We start from the raw sequence: 17,745 nt of genomic DNA, 5'->3' as shown, positions 1-17,745 counted from the left end.
TAAAGGCTCGTCCACGCGTCACTTGGTTTGAAATCTGGTTCACCGGATTCGCTTGTGTGATTTGCACTTGTAGTCTCGGGCACGCGTTCCGGAAATGACTGGGATCACCGCAGTTAAAGCACGATCTGGGTCGTGGGTTTTGGTAGGTTGGTTGTGGGTTCTGCGGGTAGACTGGTGGTGTTGGCGCAATTGGATTGGCGGGAAGGACTCTACAGTTTTCTGCAAGGTGACCAGCGCGGCCACATCGGGTACAAAGTCGACATGGGACTTGAGGTGGGTGGTGGAGTCTACAGGTTGGGCAAAAGGGGTGGTTTCCTGTGTAAGGTTTCTTAGTTGGCGGGGCCGGGAGTGCTGAATTGGTTAGGGTATAGTTGTGGGCTACAGGAGGTGTTGGGTAGGCTGACAGAGGGTTAGGCGCATAAACTGGGGGTTGGTAGATGGGTTGCTGGACAATGGGCGGGTTGGTAAGCGCATAGGCCTTGCGCCTGCGCTTGAGGTTGTTACGGTTTGAGGGTTTAGGTTTGGTTTCTGTTGGTTCAGGGGCAGTCTTGGTGAGTTTGGTCTTTTCTGTTCCCCGCAGGAACAGGGTTCCTGCTCTGACATGGTTGTCGCTGAGTACCGCGGCCAACTCGATGGCGTCAGAGAGGGTTACTGGGTTTCTGGCCCATACAGAATCTTGAATTTCCATGGGGAGACCCCCAAGGAATTTCTCTATGGCTCGGCGGGAAGGGGTAACAAGGTGAGGGACAAGCAGGCTTAGTTCATGGAAACGCGTCGCGTACTCGCGCGCTTCACCACTGTACTGCTTAAGATTCCAAAATTCCTCCTCCAGGCGCTTAACTTCGTTGGGAGGGCAGAATTCTCGCGTAAGAATTTCCTTGAATTCCTCCCATGTCATGCTAGAAGCAGCCTCTGCGCCACGCGCATAAGCTACTCCATTCCACCATGTAAGCGCTCTGGATTCCAGGACACTGGAAGCATATAGGGTTCGTCTGTCTGAGGGGCATTGGGTGTGGAGGAAAGTGTTTTCTATCTTCTCAAGCCACTGGAGCATCACGGTGGCTCCTTCAAGACCTGTGAACTTTGGAGGGTTACCCGCGTTAAAGGACTTAATGTTGTAACCAGAGGTGTTGGTATTGTTTTGGCTCAAAGCTTGGGCTATTGCGGCGGCCATTTCCTGGGAACGTTGCTGTCTACGCATGCGCGAGGCTTCTCTTCTCTGAAATTGGCGAGATAGCGGAGGCATTCTATAAAAGTTTTAATTTTAGTTAATATCTTGGTTTTATCGCAAAGTATAACTTTATAAAGCTTGGTTTCGCAGAGTTAGATACTATCAAAAGTTAAAGTAGATTAAATGACTTTAATTGCAGACTTAATAAAGGTAACAAATTCGAATCAAGAATCGACAATTCATGTATCACCATGACTTTCCGAATTCCCAATTTAAAATATAAGAGCAAACGAGTATTGGAGATTGACGATTCATGTATCACCATGACTTTTCAATCTTCAATATAAAACATACAAGAAAATGAGTATTGGAGGTTGACAATTCATGTATCACCATGACTTTTCAAGTCTCCAACCTCAGAACATAATCGTAAATGGAAATTGAAAATCAACTATTCATGTATCACCATGACTTTTCGGATTTTCAAATCCAACAAACGAACATGTAAGTAAAATCAATAAAAATCGAAATTCAACAAAAATCGAAATATCGCGAAATAAAACATAAAATCATATACTGCGCAAGCGCGAGCATATTCATAAATAACGAGTAATTAACAATAAGCGTGCAAACATGAGATTTCTCTCATGCGCGAGAAGGGACTCTTAGGTATTCTAGGCCGTTACGTCTAACCACCTATCCTAAAGTCAACGAGCTCTGATACCAATCTGTAACACCCCGACCAAAGGCGGATTATACATTGGGGCGCCACATATTGTTTCATTACTCGTGACACTATTGGGTGTCAATATTTAATAAATACATTCATTCGCGCACGCGCAGGGTAAACACAAGATAACATAAATCATCATAAATCAATATATTATAAATCATAATATTCGAACAGCAAAAACTTGTCTTGATACATTTTAATCTAGGTCCAAAATAAAGAAAACTTCCTACGTGTCCACAAGCTCCAAAACAGCTACTGCAAACCTGAACATGTGTTAAAATAAAACGTCAAACACTTGCGTGTTGGTGAGAAATCAAGTTTAATACAATACATAGATAACAATAAATCTGCGCGCAACATGTGTATGTCTGGTTTTCAACAGGGGTGTAATCTGATCGGGACCAACTCTAAGATTCATAGACTGCCAGTGCTCACAATTGAGCTCACAAACAAGACAAACTGTGCAAGTGTAAACAAAAGAGAAAATCATAAACGATAGTTCTCCCGTGTTCATCTAATGGTACCATGAGAACTGCGGAATAGACCGACAAGACGGTTAATGATCCACACATACAAATAAACAGCCAAGTCTACGTCCTCAACACATGGGATACTGCGCGACTAAAGTTCATAAACAAGTTTAAGACTCTAAGTTGGTATGAACACATGAACATCCCAAAACATTAAAAGCAAAAAGGGATTAGGTACGAGATTACTCACTTGATAAACGATGCGGTGTAAGATAAAGCAAGAACCAACTTTAAACAAGTACAAGTTAACCTATAAATAAGATTATTGTTTTAATGATTTGTTTTAAGTCTTGATTATAAGTTAGCATAATTAATAAGTAAATTATTATATATAATATATATTACCGGAAAAGCAGGGCAGAACAGGGAGGAAGACGGAGGCAGAGAGGAAGACGGCAGAGAGAGCAAGGAGGAGGTTAAATTAAGTGTTTGTGTGTGATGTGTTAGGAAAAATAAGATTATTATTTATAGGGAAACCCTAGGGAACACAATCCCTAGAAAAGGGGAAAAGATCTCTAAAAAGTAAAAGATTCCAAAAGCAAAAGATATCAAAAGATATGGCAGCTGCAGGAAACAAGGAAAAGCTGACAGGGAACAGTAAACAGGCATGGGAGGGTCAGATAAAGGTACTGGTCAAGCATGGAAAAAGCAGATCTCCAAAGATAATGTCAGTCACTTTTTCTGCCAATCAATGGGGTTGGTGCGCATGCTGCGCCGAAAGTAACTTTTCAGACATAAAGCAGATTAGGTCAACGGCTCAAAAGATAAGACATCACAAAAGCAAACGGCTAGATTAAACAGAAGAAAAGACTCAAGACAGCGCGAGAAAGCTTCGAGCGCGAAGGCAAAGGTGCGCGAGCGCGAAGGCAGACAAAACCAACCTTAACGCGTCGCGGGAAGAACTACATTTCTAAGCGCGCCGCGGGAAGAACTTCAATTCTAAGCGCGTCGCGAGAAGAACTATATTCCTTAGCGCGTCGCGGGAAGAACGGTATCCATAGCGTGCCGCGGGAAGAACTAAAATCCTTAGCGCGCTGCGGGGACAGTTCGTCTCGCGTATCGCAGTAACAGGTGGTCTTCACGCAGGCTTCCTTGTAAGGAGTCTGGCGCGTGGAGCTGCGCAGACAACCTTAGGCGGGAAGGAACAAAGGATAAGCAAAGAGTTAGAAGAAAAAGAGGGAAACCAGGCGTAAGGGCGGGACGGCGACAAGAGGGAAAAGAAGGCGGAAAGAGAGAAGAAGAGGGACGGGACGGCGGAAAGAAAGAGAGAGAAAGAGGCGGGAATGAAAATATATTATTATTAGTAAAATATAAGCATAAATAACTACTAAATCATAAAAGAAAGAGATCGGGTCAGAGAAACGGGTACCTGGGTCGGGTCGGATCGGGGCAGATGTTACATCGTATATATCTATCTATAATAATATATATAAACGAAGATACAAAAATTCTAGGTGTCGCGATGTGGTCGCTCCCCCCTTTTTTGGAGTCACCAGATTTGCTTGATTTTTAAATATAGGCTTCTTATGCATTTGACTCGAATTCATGGGTATGGATTTTACCAAACCCAGATATTCCTTAAACGGGTTATAACATCTCATTAAATAAAAAATTATTCTCACCAAATTATTGATGTAAAAATCTTATAAAATAGGATATACTAAAAATTAATATCTTACTTATTTTAAAAAAGATATATATATTATTTAAATTAAAAAAAACCCATTTTATAGTAAAAAAAATAAACGGGTTTTGGGTCTCATCAAAACCATATAACTTTTAAAACGTGTTATAACATCTCATTTATTTGTGAAACAATTATCATCAAACCATAAGTATATTATTAACTTTGATATAATAAAAAAAATATAAATTCAAAAAATAAATAAATATTAAAACAAACAATATAAAACAACCCCCGTAATACGGGAGATAAAAACTAGTTATATTATATACGTAAAAAGATCAAGTTATAACCAAAATTGATGATTTATTACCAAAATGTCCTTGCCTTACTTTCATCTTTTAGTGTTGGCAGATTTAGTATACTAATAATTGTAAAATTGGAAAGTGTATATTGTGGTCCATGTGGTTAATTTAAAATTACCTTTTTAGTCAAATAGTTTAATACTATCAAAGTTTGAACAACATCAAATCGTTATCCTTTATGTGGGTGAAGCAAAGAAGCAAAAGAACGTGCTTAGAGTGGGAAAAATGAAGCTGACTCAACTTCGTGAGTTTTTCAATTTAATTAGATATGATGTATGTTTTGATTTTGTTTCTTGTTTTTGTTTTTGCTTTTGTTTGTTTTTGAGCTACTTTATCTTGTAAGTTGTTCTTTTTTTGGTTTAAATAAAACTGGCCTTTTAAAAAAAAAATTTAACTCCGTCTCATTAAACACAGTTCTGTCTAGTATAAAGGTATTTCAGTCTTTTCACTATGGTAAAATCATATCAATATTTAACTTTTCTGTAATTAACAAAAGCTGCAAACAACTTTACTAATATTTCCATGATTGATTTGTTTTAAATCAAGAAAAGAAATAATTAATACGTTAAGTAAAACCACGAGTTTAAAATGACTGAAATAGATAACTTAGATTGTAAATTGTAATGTAGATAACACATTATAGATACATACATACATGCATGCATACATGACATGTAATGTAGATTGTAGATAAGAAGCCACAGAGTACAACCATATCTATCATACACCTTTGATCAACAACCATCACATGGTTATCCGGTATTTGTCTTTTCACACCGTATATTACATGATTATTATTATATTTATACCCATTAAATAATCAATTAATAACCAAAATAAGCTCTTCAATTACCAAAACACCCCTACGTTACTTCATCTTTTAGGAAACTTCCTAATCACGTGACTATATAAATCGAGTATAATGTGGGTACTTTCGGTATACTGAAATAATAATATTAAAAAGTCGATAAAGTACAAGTCAGGTGACTCACCTGCCTGTAACTTTATCACAGTTTTCTTCACACACCGCTTTATAAATAATAATCAGTTCTCAGCATCCGATACAGGCAATTGTCACACGTTACTCCAAAATTTCATCAATTTGTAGTCAACAATAATATTAATAATATTCGTCGCTGAATTCTCCGCCTACCAAACTTTTAAAACACCCAAAAAACGCCTCATTTAATCATCATTTCTACCGTTAAAGTTTGTATATTTTGATAATCAATCAACTTTATTATTGATTTAAGTAACCTGTTACTCGGTTGCTTTTAATTGATGTAAAAAGCCCCAACTTTTATCGGGTTTTTACGGTTGCACGCCAGGTGTTCGATAAATTGCGTGAGTGAAAATTTTGAAAAATTAATAATCGGGTGAAGAGATGACGATCGAATCGTTACCGGGTAGTTCGGGGTATATAGATGCGGGTATCGATAAGAAGATAACGTATTTTAGTAACACATATGTGTTGGGTTTGACTGTTGTTGCTGGAATTGGTGGTCTTCTTTTCGGATACGATACGGGTATTAATTTGATTCATTTTCTTCATGGGTTTTTGTTTGTTTTAACTTATTTGATGCCCATAATATCATTTTTGCCAGATCTGATGAAAAAGTTTTTGTCTTTGATTGATATATGTGTTCATATGCAGATTTGTTCTAGTTGGTTCTAATTAGTTATAATTTTGATCATCATTAACAAAAGGATCAAGAGGGTGTTATATAATAATAATAATAATAATAATAATAATAAAAAATATCAATATTTGATCTTTTGTTATCTTTCATTTCAAAACTGTATCAGGTCTATTTGTTAAGCACCTTTCTTTTAAGATTTTGTTCCTGTAACTCTACATAATGATATAAGTTGATTTTGATGTTATTGTCTTATTAGTTGTTGGTTGTTACGAAATTTGTACTGTGCTAGAGCTTTTCATGTAGGATGTATTGGACTGGTTATTAATAAAAAAATCAAAAACAAATTTTGTTCATTGAAAAGAATATTGTAAAAAATTTGGATGATGGTAACTGGTGAATTTCTGTTGGTGACTGATTTACGTGTTATTATATGGCTAATCAGATACTTTAGGTGGATTTGTTAAGATGAATTTACCAAAGATTCTTATTAATATTTGAAGCTGAATATATGTTTCAGGAGTTATATCTGGTGCACTTCTGTACATCCGAGATGAATTTGAGGCCGTTGATCAAAGTAGTCTTTTACAGGTACCTTTGGATTTTGGAAGTTTCGTTAGTTTGGGAGTGTTTCGATGCGCGTTTTCAAAGTAATTTTATCTTGTCGGATAATCATATAATGAATTATGATAAAACATGCTGCCGGATATGATGTTTTGAGTGTTTACCAAATTATGATTAATTAAGAGCGTTCACGTCCCATTCCATATATTTTCCGTATAATTTAGCTAAAAAACATCATTCCATAAATTTATCTATTATTTTTTAAAATTCTTTCACATTCTATTCCCTTTTCATATCCATAAATTAATTCTTTATTATTTTTTTCTCTTTTGTCTTATATAGTATATTACTATGGTGATTGGGAGATATGTGATATATTATATGGTATGGATCAAAAATGAGTCCCTATATTTAGGGATTTACTTTAGTTGCCATATAACTCATCCATATAATAGGGAATGGATTGGAGAGGTGATTTTGATGGTTTTCTTAAAATTTACCCTAAATTATATGGGTTTTGACAACTTTAGAGAATGGGTTGAGAATGCTCTAAGCAAGTAACAAGTAAAATGACCAAAAATTACATTTTTATATCTTATTGAAGTGTTCAATTTATATAATATGAAAGTATGTCTTATCAACTACAATAGTATATCTTATCATTTGTAATAGTATATATTAGGCTGAGGGGTGTGGGGGCTCTAATGGGGGCGCGAGTGGGGGCTCCAGCCAATAATATTATGACGTGTGGCAGAGAGAGAAACTGGATAAGGGGGGTGTTGGAGCCGCCGGTGGAGCCCCTGGCCCTGATGTGGAGGGGCTCCAGCAGGGGCTCTAGCGGATTTTTTTTTTATTTTTTTATAAATATATTCAAAAAAACGTATTATTAAAAAAACTCATAAATTATTTAAAAAAACACACATTAATGAAAAAACACATTAATATCTAAAAATAAAATAAAAATAAAAGTACTAAAAAAAACATTATTCTTATTCTTCGGCTTGGTCTTCTTCGATCAACCTCTTTCGGATACGTTCCTTTTGCTTTTCCATTAGCATTTGATCGACCGGATTTAGGTTACTGAAGTCTCTAGTAAGGAAGTCCAAATCTCTCATTCGACTTTTTTCTTTTTTGTCATTAGAGACCACCTCCATGGTTTTGTTGAATTTATTGAGGGATTCAACAAGATTGCCGATGTTTACGGCTTCCCCCTCAGCCGGTTTTTTCCCCTTGGCGTCCCGTCCCAATGGCCGCCTCCTCGGCGGTGAAGACGTTTCCTCCCCCGCAATGTTTAGGTCGAATCCAACGCGGCAATCTGACCCGATTGAAGTGCTATACGCTCCGGACGAACTTGTTTTAGTCCGTTTCGGCCGTACTTCCGCATCAACGTCCGGCGCCACCGGCTCAACCCACTTGGAACACCTTTTCAACCTCTCCCACAACTTTACATCGTCCCACGTCTTCACCGTCCCATACCTCCGCAAACACTCCTGCTTCCACTCTTCGACAGTGAAATTGTAAACCGCCAAATCATCACTGCCACTTGGTCTCATACGACCGCTGTTCCTGTTGAAAAGATTAGTAAACAAGCCGACAAATTTTCTGATTTCGGACCACCGACCCGAAATCATATCGGGGTTCCGCTCTGTACTCCCAACGAGCGTATAGAACGTCTCCCTAACCTTTGTCCAAAAAATCTTGCTCTTTTGGTAGTCGGCTGCAAAATGAATAAATAAATTTGTAAGTCATTTAACTTTTTTATTAAAAATCATTTTTAAAAACGTTAAAACAATTACCGCAACGCCGATCCTCAGAAATGACTATCCAAGCCCGACACAAGGCTTCCTTCTCATCCGATGACCACGGAGTGGTTTTCCGTTTCGTCCTCGGAGTCGAAGCCGGTCCCGACCCGTCCGTTGCAACTTGTTTTTTCCGGTGGGCGCGTCTTCTTTGTCCCGTAGCTTCACCGTGTGATTCTTGTGTCTCCGGAACAACGAAGTTAGGAGACGGTTGTATGTTGGATGGTTGAAAGCCGGATGATTGTTGCGGCTCCGAATAAAACATCGGTTGGTGCGGTGACGACCATAAATCGTCGTCAATATAATCTGAATCTAGGTTTGGGTACCAATTTCCAGGCATGTTTTTAAAAAAAAGTTTGGAAGATGGGTTGATTTTGGGTTTTTTTTTGAAGTTGTGGTAATTGTTTTATGTGAAATGAGTTATATATAGGAAGAAATTTTTTTTTTTTTTTTATTAAGAGCCCAACGACTCATTTTAAATGTCCAACGGCTCTTTCACACAATCCCATGCACCTTTACGCCATATTGGTCCCGCGAACCACCTTGCGCCTGCTTTGTTTTTCGTGCTCGCGCCCCTCTCGTGCCCCGGTGGTGTGGTGCTCGCGCCTGGGGGCGCGAGCGGAGGGGCTCTCGCGCCCCCGTTAAAGCCCCACACCCCTCAGCCATCAACCCATCTTCCAAACTTTTTTTTAAAAACATGGCTGGAAATTGGTACCCAAACCTAGATTCAAGATTATATTGACGACGATTTATGGTCGTCACCGCACCAACCGATGTTTTATTCGGAGCCGCAACAATCATCCGGCTTTCAACCATCCAACATACAACCGTCTCCTAACTTTGTTGTTCCGGAGACACAAGAATCACACGGTGAAGCTACGGGACAAAGAAGACGCGCCCACCGGAAAAAACAAGTTGCAACGGACGGGTCGGGACCGGCTCCGACTCCGAGGACGAAACGGAAAACCACTCCGTGGTCATCGGATGAGAAGGAAGCCTTGTGTCGGGCTTGGATAGTCATTTCTGAGGATCGGCGTTGCGGTAATTGTTTTAACGTTTTTAAAAATGATTTTTAATAAAAAAGTTAAATGACTTACAAATTTATTTATTCATTTTGCAGCCGACTACCAAAAGAGCAAGATTTTTTGGACAAAGGTTAGGGAGACGTTCTATACGCTCGTTGGGAGTACAGAGCGGAACCCCGATATGATTTCGGGTCGGTGGTCCGAAATCAGAAAATTTGTCGGCTTGTTTACTAATCTTTTCAACAGGAACAGCGGTCGTATGAGACCAAGTGGCCGTGATGATTTGGCGGTTTACAATTTCACTGTCGAAGAGTGGAAGCAGGAGTGTTTGCGGAGGTATGGGACGGTGAAGACGTGGGACGATGTAAAGTTGTGGGAGAGGTTGAAAAGGTGTTCCAAGTGGGTTGAGCCGGTGGCGCCGGACGTTGATGCGGAAGTACGGCCGAAACGGACTAAAACAAGTTCGTCCGGAGCGTATAGCACTTCAATCGGGTCGGATTGCCGCGTTGGATTCGACCTAAACATTGCGGGGGAGGAAACGTCTTCACCGCCGAGGAGGCGGCCATTGGGACGGGACGCCAAGGGGAAAAAACCGGCTGAGGGGGAAGCCGTAAACATCGCCAATCTTGTTGAATCCCTCAATAAATTCAACAAATCCATGGAGGTGGTCTCTAATGACAAAAAGGAAAAAAGTCGAATGAGAGATTTGGACTTCCTTACTAGAGACTTCAGTAACCTAAATCCGGTCGATCAAATGCTAATGGAAAAGCAAAAGGAACGTATCCGAAAGAGGTTGATCGAAGAAGACCAAGCCGAAGAATAAGAATAATGTTTTTTTTAGTACTTTTATTTTTATTTTATTTTTAGATATTAATGTGTTTTTTCATTAATGTGTGTTTTTTTAAATAATTTATGAGTTTTTTTAATAATACGTTTTTTGAATATATTTATAAAAAATAAAAAAAAAATCCGCTGGAGCCCCTGCTGGAGCCCTTCCACACCAAGGATTTAGGTCGATCAAATGCTAATGGAAAAGCAAAAGGAACGTATCCGAAAGAGGTTGATCGAAGAAGACCAAGCCGAAGAATAAGAATAATGTTTTTTTTAGTACTTTTATTTTATTTTTAGATATTAATGTGTTTTTTCATTAATGTGTGTTTTTTTAAATAATTTATGAGTTTTTTTAATAATACGTTTTTTGAATATATTTATAAAAAATAAAAAAAAAATCCGCTGGAGCCCCTGCTGGAGCCCTTCCACACCAAGGATTTAGGTCGATCAAATGCTAATGGAAAAGCAAAAGGAACGTATCCGAAAGAGGTTGATCGAAGAAGACCAAGCCGAAGAATAAGAATAATGTTTTTTTTAGTACTTTTATTTTTTTTTTATTTTTAGATATTAATGTGTTTTTTCATTAATGTGTGTTTTTTTAAATAATTTATGAGTTTTTTTAATAATACGTTTTTTGAATGTATTTATAAAAAATAAAAAAAAAATCCGCTGGAGCCCCTGCTGGAGCCCTTCCACACCAAGGCCAGGGGCTCCACCGGGGGCTCCAACACCCCCCTTATCCAGTTTCTCTCTCTGCCACACGTCATAATATTATTGGCTGGAGCCCCTACTCGCGCCCCCATTAGAGCCCCCCACACCCCTCAGCCTTAGAGTTATCTGTTCAATATATAATATGAAAGCTTGTCTTATCAACTATTTGAAAATTATGATTATTAATTAAGAAAGTAACAGACCAAATGACCAAAACATGCATTTATATGTTATTGAAGTGGTCAGTATATAATATGAAAGTATGCCTTATCAACTAAAATAAGGCATTTGTGGGCCAGTGCCTTTCCCCTAAAATTTGATGGTCGGATTATGGTGTTAGAGTGTTTGGCAAATTATGATTATTTAAGAAACTAACAATTAAAATGACCAAAACTTATATTTTTATATATTATTGGCGTAATGACGTGTACAATATAAAATATGAAAATATAACTCTTATCAACTTCATTATGTGTTAAAACTATTCGTGGGCCACTGTTACTGGTATATGTTATTCCAATTATCATGTTTTTTAAGTAATTGTCAGATTTTTTAAATAATGACTTTTGTTCTTAACATGTATGAAACTAATTATTTCCGCAGTTGAATGATCATAATCAAAAATTAACTCTACAATTAAAGACAAATCAGATAATCGGTTTTATAATCCGCATCCAAACGCATCCTATTTTTAAGGAGACTTTATTTTAATTGTTTCTATTCACAGGAGACAATTGTTAGTATGGCTTTAGTGGGTGCAATGATAGGGGCTGCTGCTGGAGGTTGGATAAACGATGCGTACGGGCGTAAGCGTGCAACACTTCTTGCTGATGTGGTTTTTGCACTTGGTTCGTTTGTGATGGCAGGTGCACCCGACCCGTACGTGCTTATATTGGGTCGGTTCTTGGTTGGGTTAGGTGTGGGTGTAGCCTCGGTTACCGCACCGATGTATATTGCGGAGGCAGCCCCATCTGAAATACGGGGCGGTCTTGTGAGCACCAATGTGCTTATGATCACTGGTGGACAGTTTCTTTCATACCTTGTTAATCTTGCTTTCACTCAGGTTAATTCTTTTTGCTTTTTCGTACTCGCTTAAATAAAAATAAATTATGAGCAGCTCACATTGGCTTGTGGTTTTATCTTAAATTGATAAAAAAAAATCATAAAATTGAATGTAGTTCAATAATGTTTTACTGCATACGACCTCACACATCTTTTTATTCAAAGATTTATAGTTTCAATAATATTAGATTATTGATAACACTTTTACTCTTTACATTGATACAGGACTAGTAAAATGCTAATGTTTAAGAATATTCATCTATTTTACTCTTCTATATTCAAAGCATATGCTTACAATTCAAGATTTGTATGATGTATAAACTAATAAACCTTTAAAAAAAGATAGTTTTAGTAAGTTTTAATCTCAAAGTATGATCAACGGTGTTTTGATAAACATGAAAGATTGTGGTTGTGCAGCTTCAACTTTCAAGGAAGCAGCTTCAAGGTTGAGTTAGGGGCGGAGCCCGCTTAATAAGTTTGCTCAAAGAGGCAAAATCACTCTCTAATATCTCACCTCATAATTTTTGCAATCAAATGTCTCCTTAAATCTCAAAATAACTATCGACATTTTATATAAAACTGTTCACTTATTTACTGTTTAATCCAAATATGCAAACTAGTTCATGAATGAAACTTTGCCTAAAGGGTAAAAAGGGAAATGGTGCATTTATTTTGAGATGAATGTTTACTTAAATTAACGTTGAATACAAAGATTGTGGAATTTGTTTTAGGTCATATGAAATCATAACATGTGTTCCCTGTTACATCTTGCTTTCTTTTACAAAGGCAGCCTGCATGGAATACTAATTTGCTGCTAGATCTTTGGCTTACACCATAACGGAGGTGGTTTTTTGTGCATCACCATTTTATATTTTTCGTTTTTACTAGTTATAGTTTTATTTAGACCACCATTATATATTTCCATAATATTTTTTTAATACTTTTCAACATGATACAGTTTTAGACTAAATTTTTTTTTATAATAATCATATGATTTCATATCTTTCCCCAAACAATATGATGATACATTTTATATAATATTTCCTATCGTATTTTAATAAACGGTTTTGTGAAACAGGTTCCCGGGACATGGAGATGGATGCTTGGAGTAGCTGCTGTGCCAGCGATTATTCAATTTGTTTTAATGTTGTTTTTGCCCGAGTCTCCACGCTGGCTTTACATGAAGGTACAAATTAAAGAAATTACATCTAAATTCTTATTACTTAAAATAGAAATCAGTTTACAATTTATTATTCTTTTATGTTATATAGAAGAGCAAATCTGAGGCAATTGTTGTGATGTCAAAGATCTATGATCCGTTTCGGTTAGAGGAAGAACTTGATCAGCTTTCTACTGCTTTAGAGGAAGAAAAGCAGAGAAAAAATGCCATCAGTTATATGGATGTTTTCAGAGTTAAAGAAATCAGACTCGCGTTTTTTGCTGGAGCCGGTCTTCAGGTATGTTGACTGATTGGGTAACGGGTCAAGATGGGTAATTCTTTGGCATGTGTTGAAATGGGTTGGGTTGGGCTGACCCTAAATGCTTTTTGTGTAAATGATATTACAAAAGCAACAGGTAAAAATGGGTTGTGGGTCAAAATGGGCTTTTTTTGGCACATGTTGAAATGGGCTGTTGAAATGGGCTGGACCGGGCTTACTTGAAATGGATTTTGTCCAAGTTTTATTTATTTATAAATAGTTGAGTGTGTAAATATGATTACAAAAGCCATGGGCCAAAATGGTTCGTGTCAAATGGGTCAGTTTATTGACGCATGCTGAAACTGGTTAGGTTGGGCTGAGTCGAAATGGGTTCTGTAAAATGATTAGAATGTTGCCTTTTTATTGACTTTTGTCATCAGGTTTTACATTAGGCCGGACATATGAACCATTTAAAAGCCACGTATTGTATGAAAATTAAAGCTTTTTGTTGACTTTGTTAACCGGTTTTACATTAGGCCTAACGTATGAACCATATTAAGCCACATTTTCTAAATGTATTTATGTATGAATTTTAAAATAATAAAGTAAGTGCAAGTTTGAAAACATGACGTTCTTAAATATAAATATATTCTAAAAAATAATTATTCAATTTGTTAGGTCAGATGACATGTGACATGGATGTACATTGTGTACTGAAATGACAAATAACATGTTACATGCAACATCTTTTGAATATCAGCAAAAATACGGCAGTACACACATTGAATATGTCATTTGTTGATACAGTTAAATTAATGTGATTGCTAACATTTGTTATAAAATGTGAGTTTGCTTTTGTTATGGGCCTAATTTAGAATTGGTCCATAAAATTACGACTCGTTTGACTCACTTGAGAAAAAGTACAATCCGAATTGATCAAATTGATACGTAAACAGGTTAAGACTATGTATTTTATCTAATTAGTCGACTGTCTAGTAAGGGTCTGCATGGGCCGGGTTTACGGGTTTACTTCTGGGCTCAAACCAAAATTCGGTTTTAACTTTTAAGTTTTTGAAAACTGTTCATTTTAGTTATTTTGTTTTTTTACCTTCAGGCTTGAATTTTTTTGGCTGAAAAAGAAGGCCATAATAATGTGTTTGAGCCTAAATCTTTTTGTTAATTAATAATCAGTTGATTATTATACATTTGGGTTACGCTAATACGTTATTTATCAAATTCCTATAAGTTGCAACAAAAATTTATACATGTAAATCCATAAATTCGGTTGTGATTTGTTTTTCCGGGTTGCAGGCGTTTCAACAATTCACCGGGATCAACACCGTGATGTATTATAGTCCAACCATAGTTCAAATGGCGGGTTTCCAGTCAAATCAGTTAGCCCTATTACTCTCCCTAATAGTAGCATTAATGAACGCTGCCGGTACTGTTGTCGGCATCCACCTCATCGACCACTCGGGCCGCCGGAAGTTAGCTCTAAGCAGCTTATCGGGCGTAATATTCTCCTTAATCCTCCTCTCCGTCGCCTTCTTCCTTTCATCATCGGGTTATGCTAATGTGGGCTGGATCGCTGTTCTAGGGCTAACACTTTACATTGCCTTTTTTGCCCCTGGTATGGGCCCAGTCCCATGGACCGTGAACTCGGAAATATATCCCGAATCATATAGGGGGACTTGCAGTGGGATGTCGGCTACCGTGAACTGGATTTCGAATTTGATTGTGGCTCAGAGTTTTCTTTCGGTTGCGGATGCGGTCGGGACCGGTTCAACCTTTTTAATATTGGCCGGTATTGCGGTGGCGGCATTCGTGTTTGTTTACGTGTTTGTGCCGGAGACCAAAGGGTTGACTTTTGATGAGGTTGAGAGGATTTGGAAGGAGAGGGCTTGGGGTAGTGACCTTGGCTCGGGACTTCTTGAGAAGGGGGTCGAGTCGTGAGGTGTGAGGTGGGACCGTGGTGGAACGGGGGTTGGTCGGGTGGCTGGTACCCGGTTTGTAGTGGTAGTTTGGTTGCAAAGATGTATATATGTGTGGTTTGTATGCTTAAAAATTTGAATGTAAGATATATTGTTGCTTGTGTTTTATATGTTTTGAGGTTTGTACAGAAGGTGCAGCAAGATTAGTGCCAAATTTAATAAAGGACTTTAGTTTGTATTTTGTGAAGAATCATATGATTTAAAGAGTGATATTATTTAGAGTTCCCTCCATGTAAAAGATTTTAAGTAAAGCTCGCTCAATATAAAATTCATTTTAATTATAAGAATTTCAAGTAAAGATTATAATAGATAAAATGGTTATGGAGCACATTACACAATTATGTATATAACTTTGATATATATGTAAACTACCTTTCTATCTCACTAATGTACATCACACTCGGTACTAGGGGTAGACGTTCACAAAAAAACCGGTTCCGAAACCTAACTGGTGGAACCGAACCGGAACCGGTTCCAGTTCCAACCCGGTTGGAACAATACCCGGTTTGGGTATTTTTGTACCCGAAAATCGTACCCGGTTCTCATATTTATATGTCAGTACCGGTTCCAAACCGGTTCCTACCCGGTTCTTAATTGGAACCGGTTTGGTTCGTACCCGGAATAACCGGTTCCGACGGGTTTTTTTGAAGGGTCAAACAAAAGCCAAACTAGCCGTTGGAACCGGTTCCAACGGTAATATAGCCGTTGGAACCGGTTTTTTTAGACACCAATTAGCCGTTGGAACCGGTTCCAACGGTAATATAGCCGTTGGAACCGGTTTTTAAGACAATAGATCCGTTGGAACCGGTTCCAACGGTAATATAGCCGTTGGAACCGGTTTTTGGGCCAAACCTATATATAAGTTGTTTCCATTACTTGTTTCACCACCAAACTCAAAAACAAACTACAATACTACTCCTTTAGCAAACCCGTTCCTTTACCCGACCATCCAACTAAATATTATTATGGCACCCATCAAAAAAACTAACAACAAGGCTAAGAAGAGTGTTTTTGTTGCCCCCGTTCCTGTTACGGAGGACCCAAGGGTTGTTACGGTAGTCAACCATAACCGCAACCAAGACGTATGGAAGAATTGAGATTTGATTGTGGATGACGAAGGTTATCAAAAGGCTCGTTGCAAATTATGTGGTTCAATATTAAAGCACGATTCCAACTCTACTTTGAGAAAGCACATCGAGAAGCCATATTGCAAGGCGTTGAAAGGGATTGGCGCGACCGATCAAATTGACTTGGGTAAAGATGGTACACTATTTCGTTACAACACGACTCAAGTTCAAGATAGAATGGCAAAGTTCGTTATTCAACGAGGTTTGCCGTTTAACCACTTTGATGACCCGGAGTTGACGTCGTTGATTCGCGAAACTCTACAACCGAGATACACACATGTAAGTCGTACTACCTTAAGACGTCATTGTATCAGGTTGTGGGAGTGTGCTAAAAAAGAGTTAATCGAGTCTTTTCATTCTTTAGAAGCCATGGTTAGTTTAACTACCGATGTTTGGTCGGCACCACACGGGTTGCCCGAATCATACATATGTGTCACCGCTCATTGGGTTGATCCGGTGACATGGCAATTGATGAAACGCACCATCGCTTTTGAAAACTTCCCGTTCCCACATACCGCCGAAAAATTGTTTGAACTACTTGATGAAGTTATAACGACTTACAACTTGAGAAATAAAATATTTTCGATTTCGTTTGACAACGCTTCAAACAATACTAAGGCGGCTGAAAAATTTATCATTAAATATTCACCACCTTGTTTTGGGGATTTTTTTCATGTCCGATGTGTTGCACATATCATCAACTTGGTTGTCCAAATAGGTATTGACAATGAACACATTTGTGATGATTTAAAATACTTTAGACTTATGTTACAAGATGTCTTCAAAAGTGGTAAAAGAAGACATCTTGAATATAAGAACTATTGCAAGTCGGTTGAAAGAAAGTATTTGGGGCCGAATTGGGACGTTCCAACCCGTTGGAACTCAACTTGTCATATGTTAAAGTGTGCTTTTGCCCAACGCCAAACTTTACAAGCTTTTCATAACAATCTTGTTGAAGAACGCGAGGCCGATATGTTTCCGGAAAGTGTTTGGGTCCAAGTCGGTTATTTGTTGGAGTATCTTGATGTGTTCAAAAAGTCAACAACAAAATTATCGGGAGTCTATTACCCTACTAGTTGTTGGGTTTTGCAAGAATTGTACTATATGTCTTGTGTTTTTAAAAGCTTTGCGGAGAAGAACAAACTCTTCGAAAATAT

At 38.0% G+C, this 17,745-nt stretch overlaps 1 protein-coding gene across 1 annotated transcript; it reads left to right on the top strand.

The window, feature by feature from the left end:
- Window positions 1–5,443: 5,443 nt before the first annotated feature.
- Window positions 5,444–15,460, top strand: LOC143534228 (inositol transporter 1-like). The gene is made up of 6 exons (XM_077028767.1): window positions 5,444–5,949; window positions 6,581–6,651; window positions 11,718–12,053; window positions 13,131–13,238; window positions 13,324–13,509; window positions 14,782–15,460. The coding sequence occupies exons 1-6, from the start codon at window positions 5,808–5,810 to the stop codon at window positions 15,421–15,423; spliced, it is 1,485 nt and encodes a 494-aa protein (XP_076884882.1). The 5' UTR covers window positions 5,444–5,807; the 3' UTR covers window positions 15,424–15,460.
- The last annotated feature ends 2,285 nt before the right edge of the window (window positions 15,461–17,745 follow it).

Source organism: Bidens hawaiensis, unplaced genomic scaffold (assembly GCF_021521415.1).
Source record: "Bidens hawaiensis isolate Kalapana, Puna unplaced genomic scaffold, B.hawaiensis_p1.1 tig00010124_1, whole genome shotgun sequence".
Classification (NCBI taxonomy): domain Eukaryota; kingdom Viridiplantae; phylum Streptophyta; class Magnoliopsida; order Asterales; family Asteraceae; genus Bidens; species Bidens hawaiensis.
Note: the sequence above shows the minus strand (reverse complement) of the source record. Positions and strands in the feature narration are given on the sequence as shown.

Coding starts and splice junctions, on each gene's coding strand:
- LOC143534228 (XM_077028767.1), top strand. CDS start 5,808: ATGACGATCGAATCGTTACCGGGTAGTTCGGGGTATATAGATGCGGGT. Junction 6,652..11,717: donor ATCAAAGTAGTCTTTTACAG/GTACCTTTGGAT, acceptor TTCTATTCACAG/GAGACAATTGTTAGTATGGC. Junction 13,510..14,781: donor TTGCTGGAGCCGGTCTTCAG/GTATGTTGACTG, acceptor TCCGGGTTGCAG/GCGTTTCAACAATTCACCGG.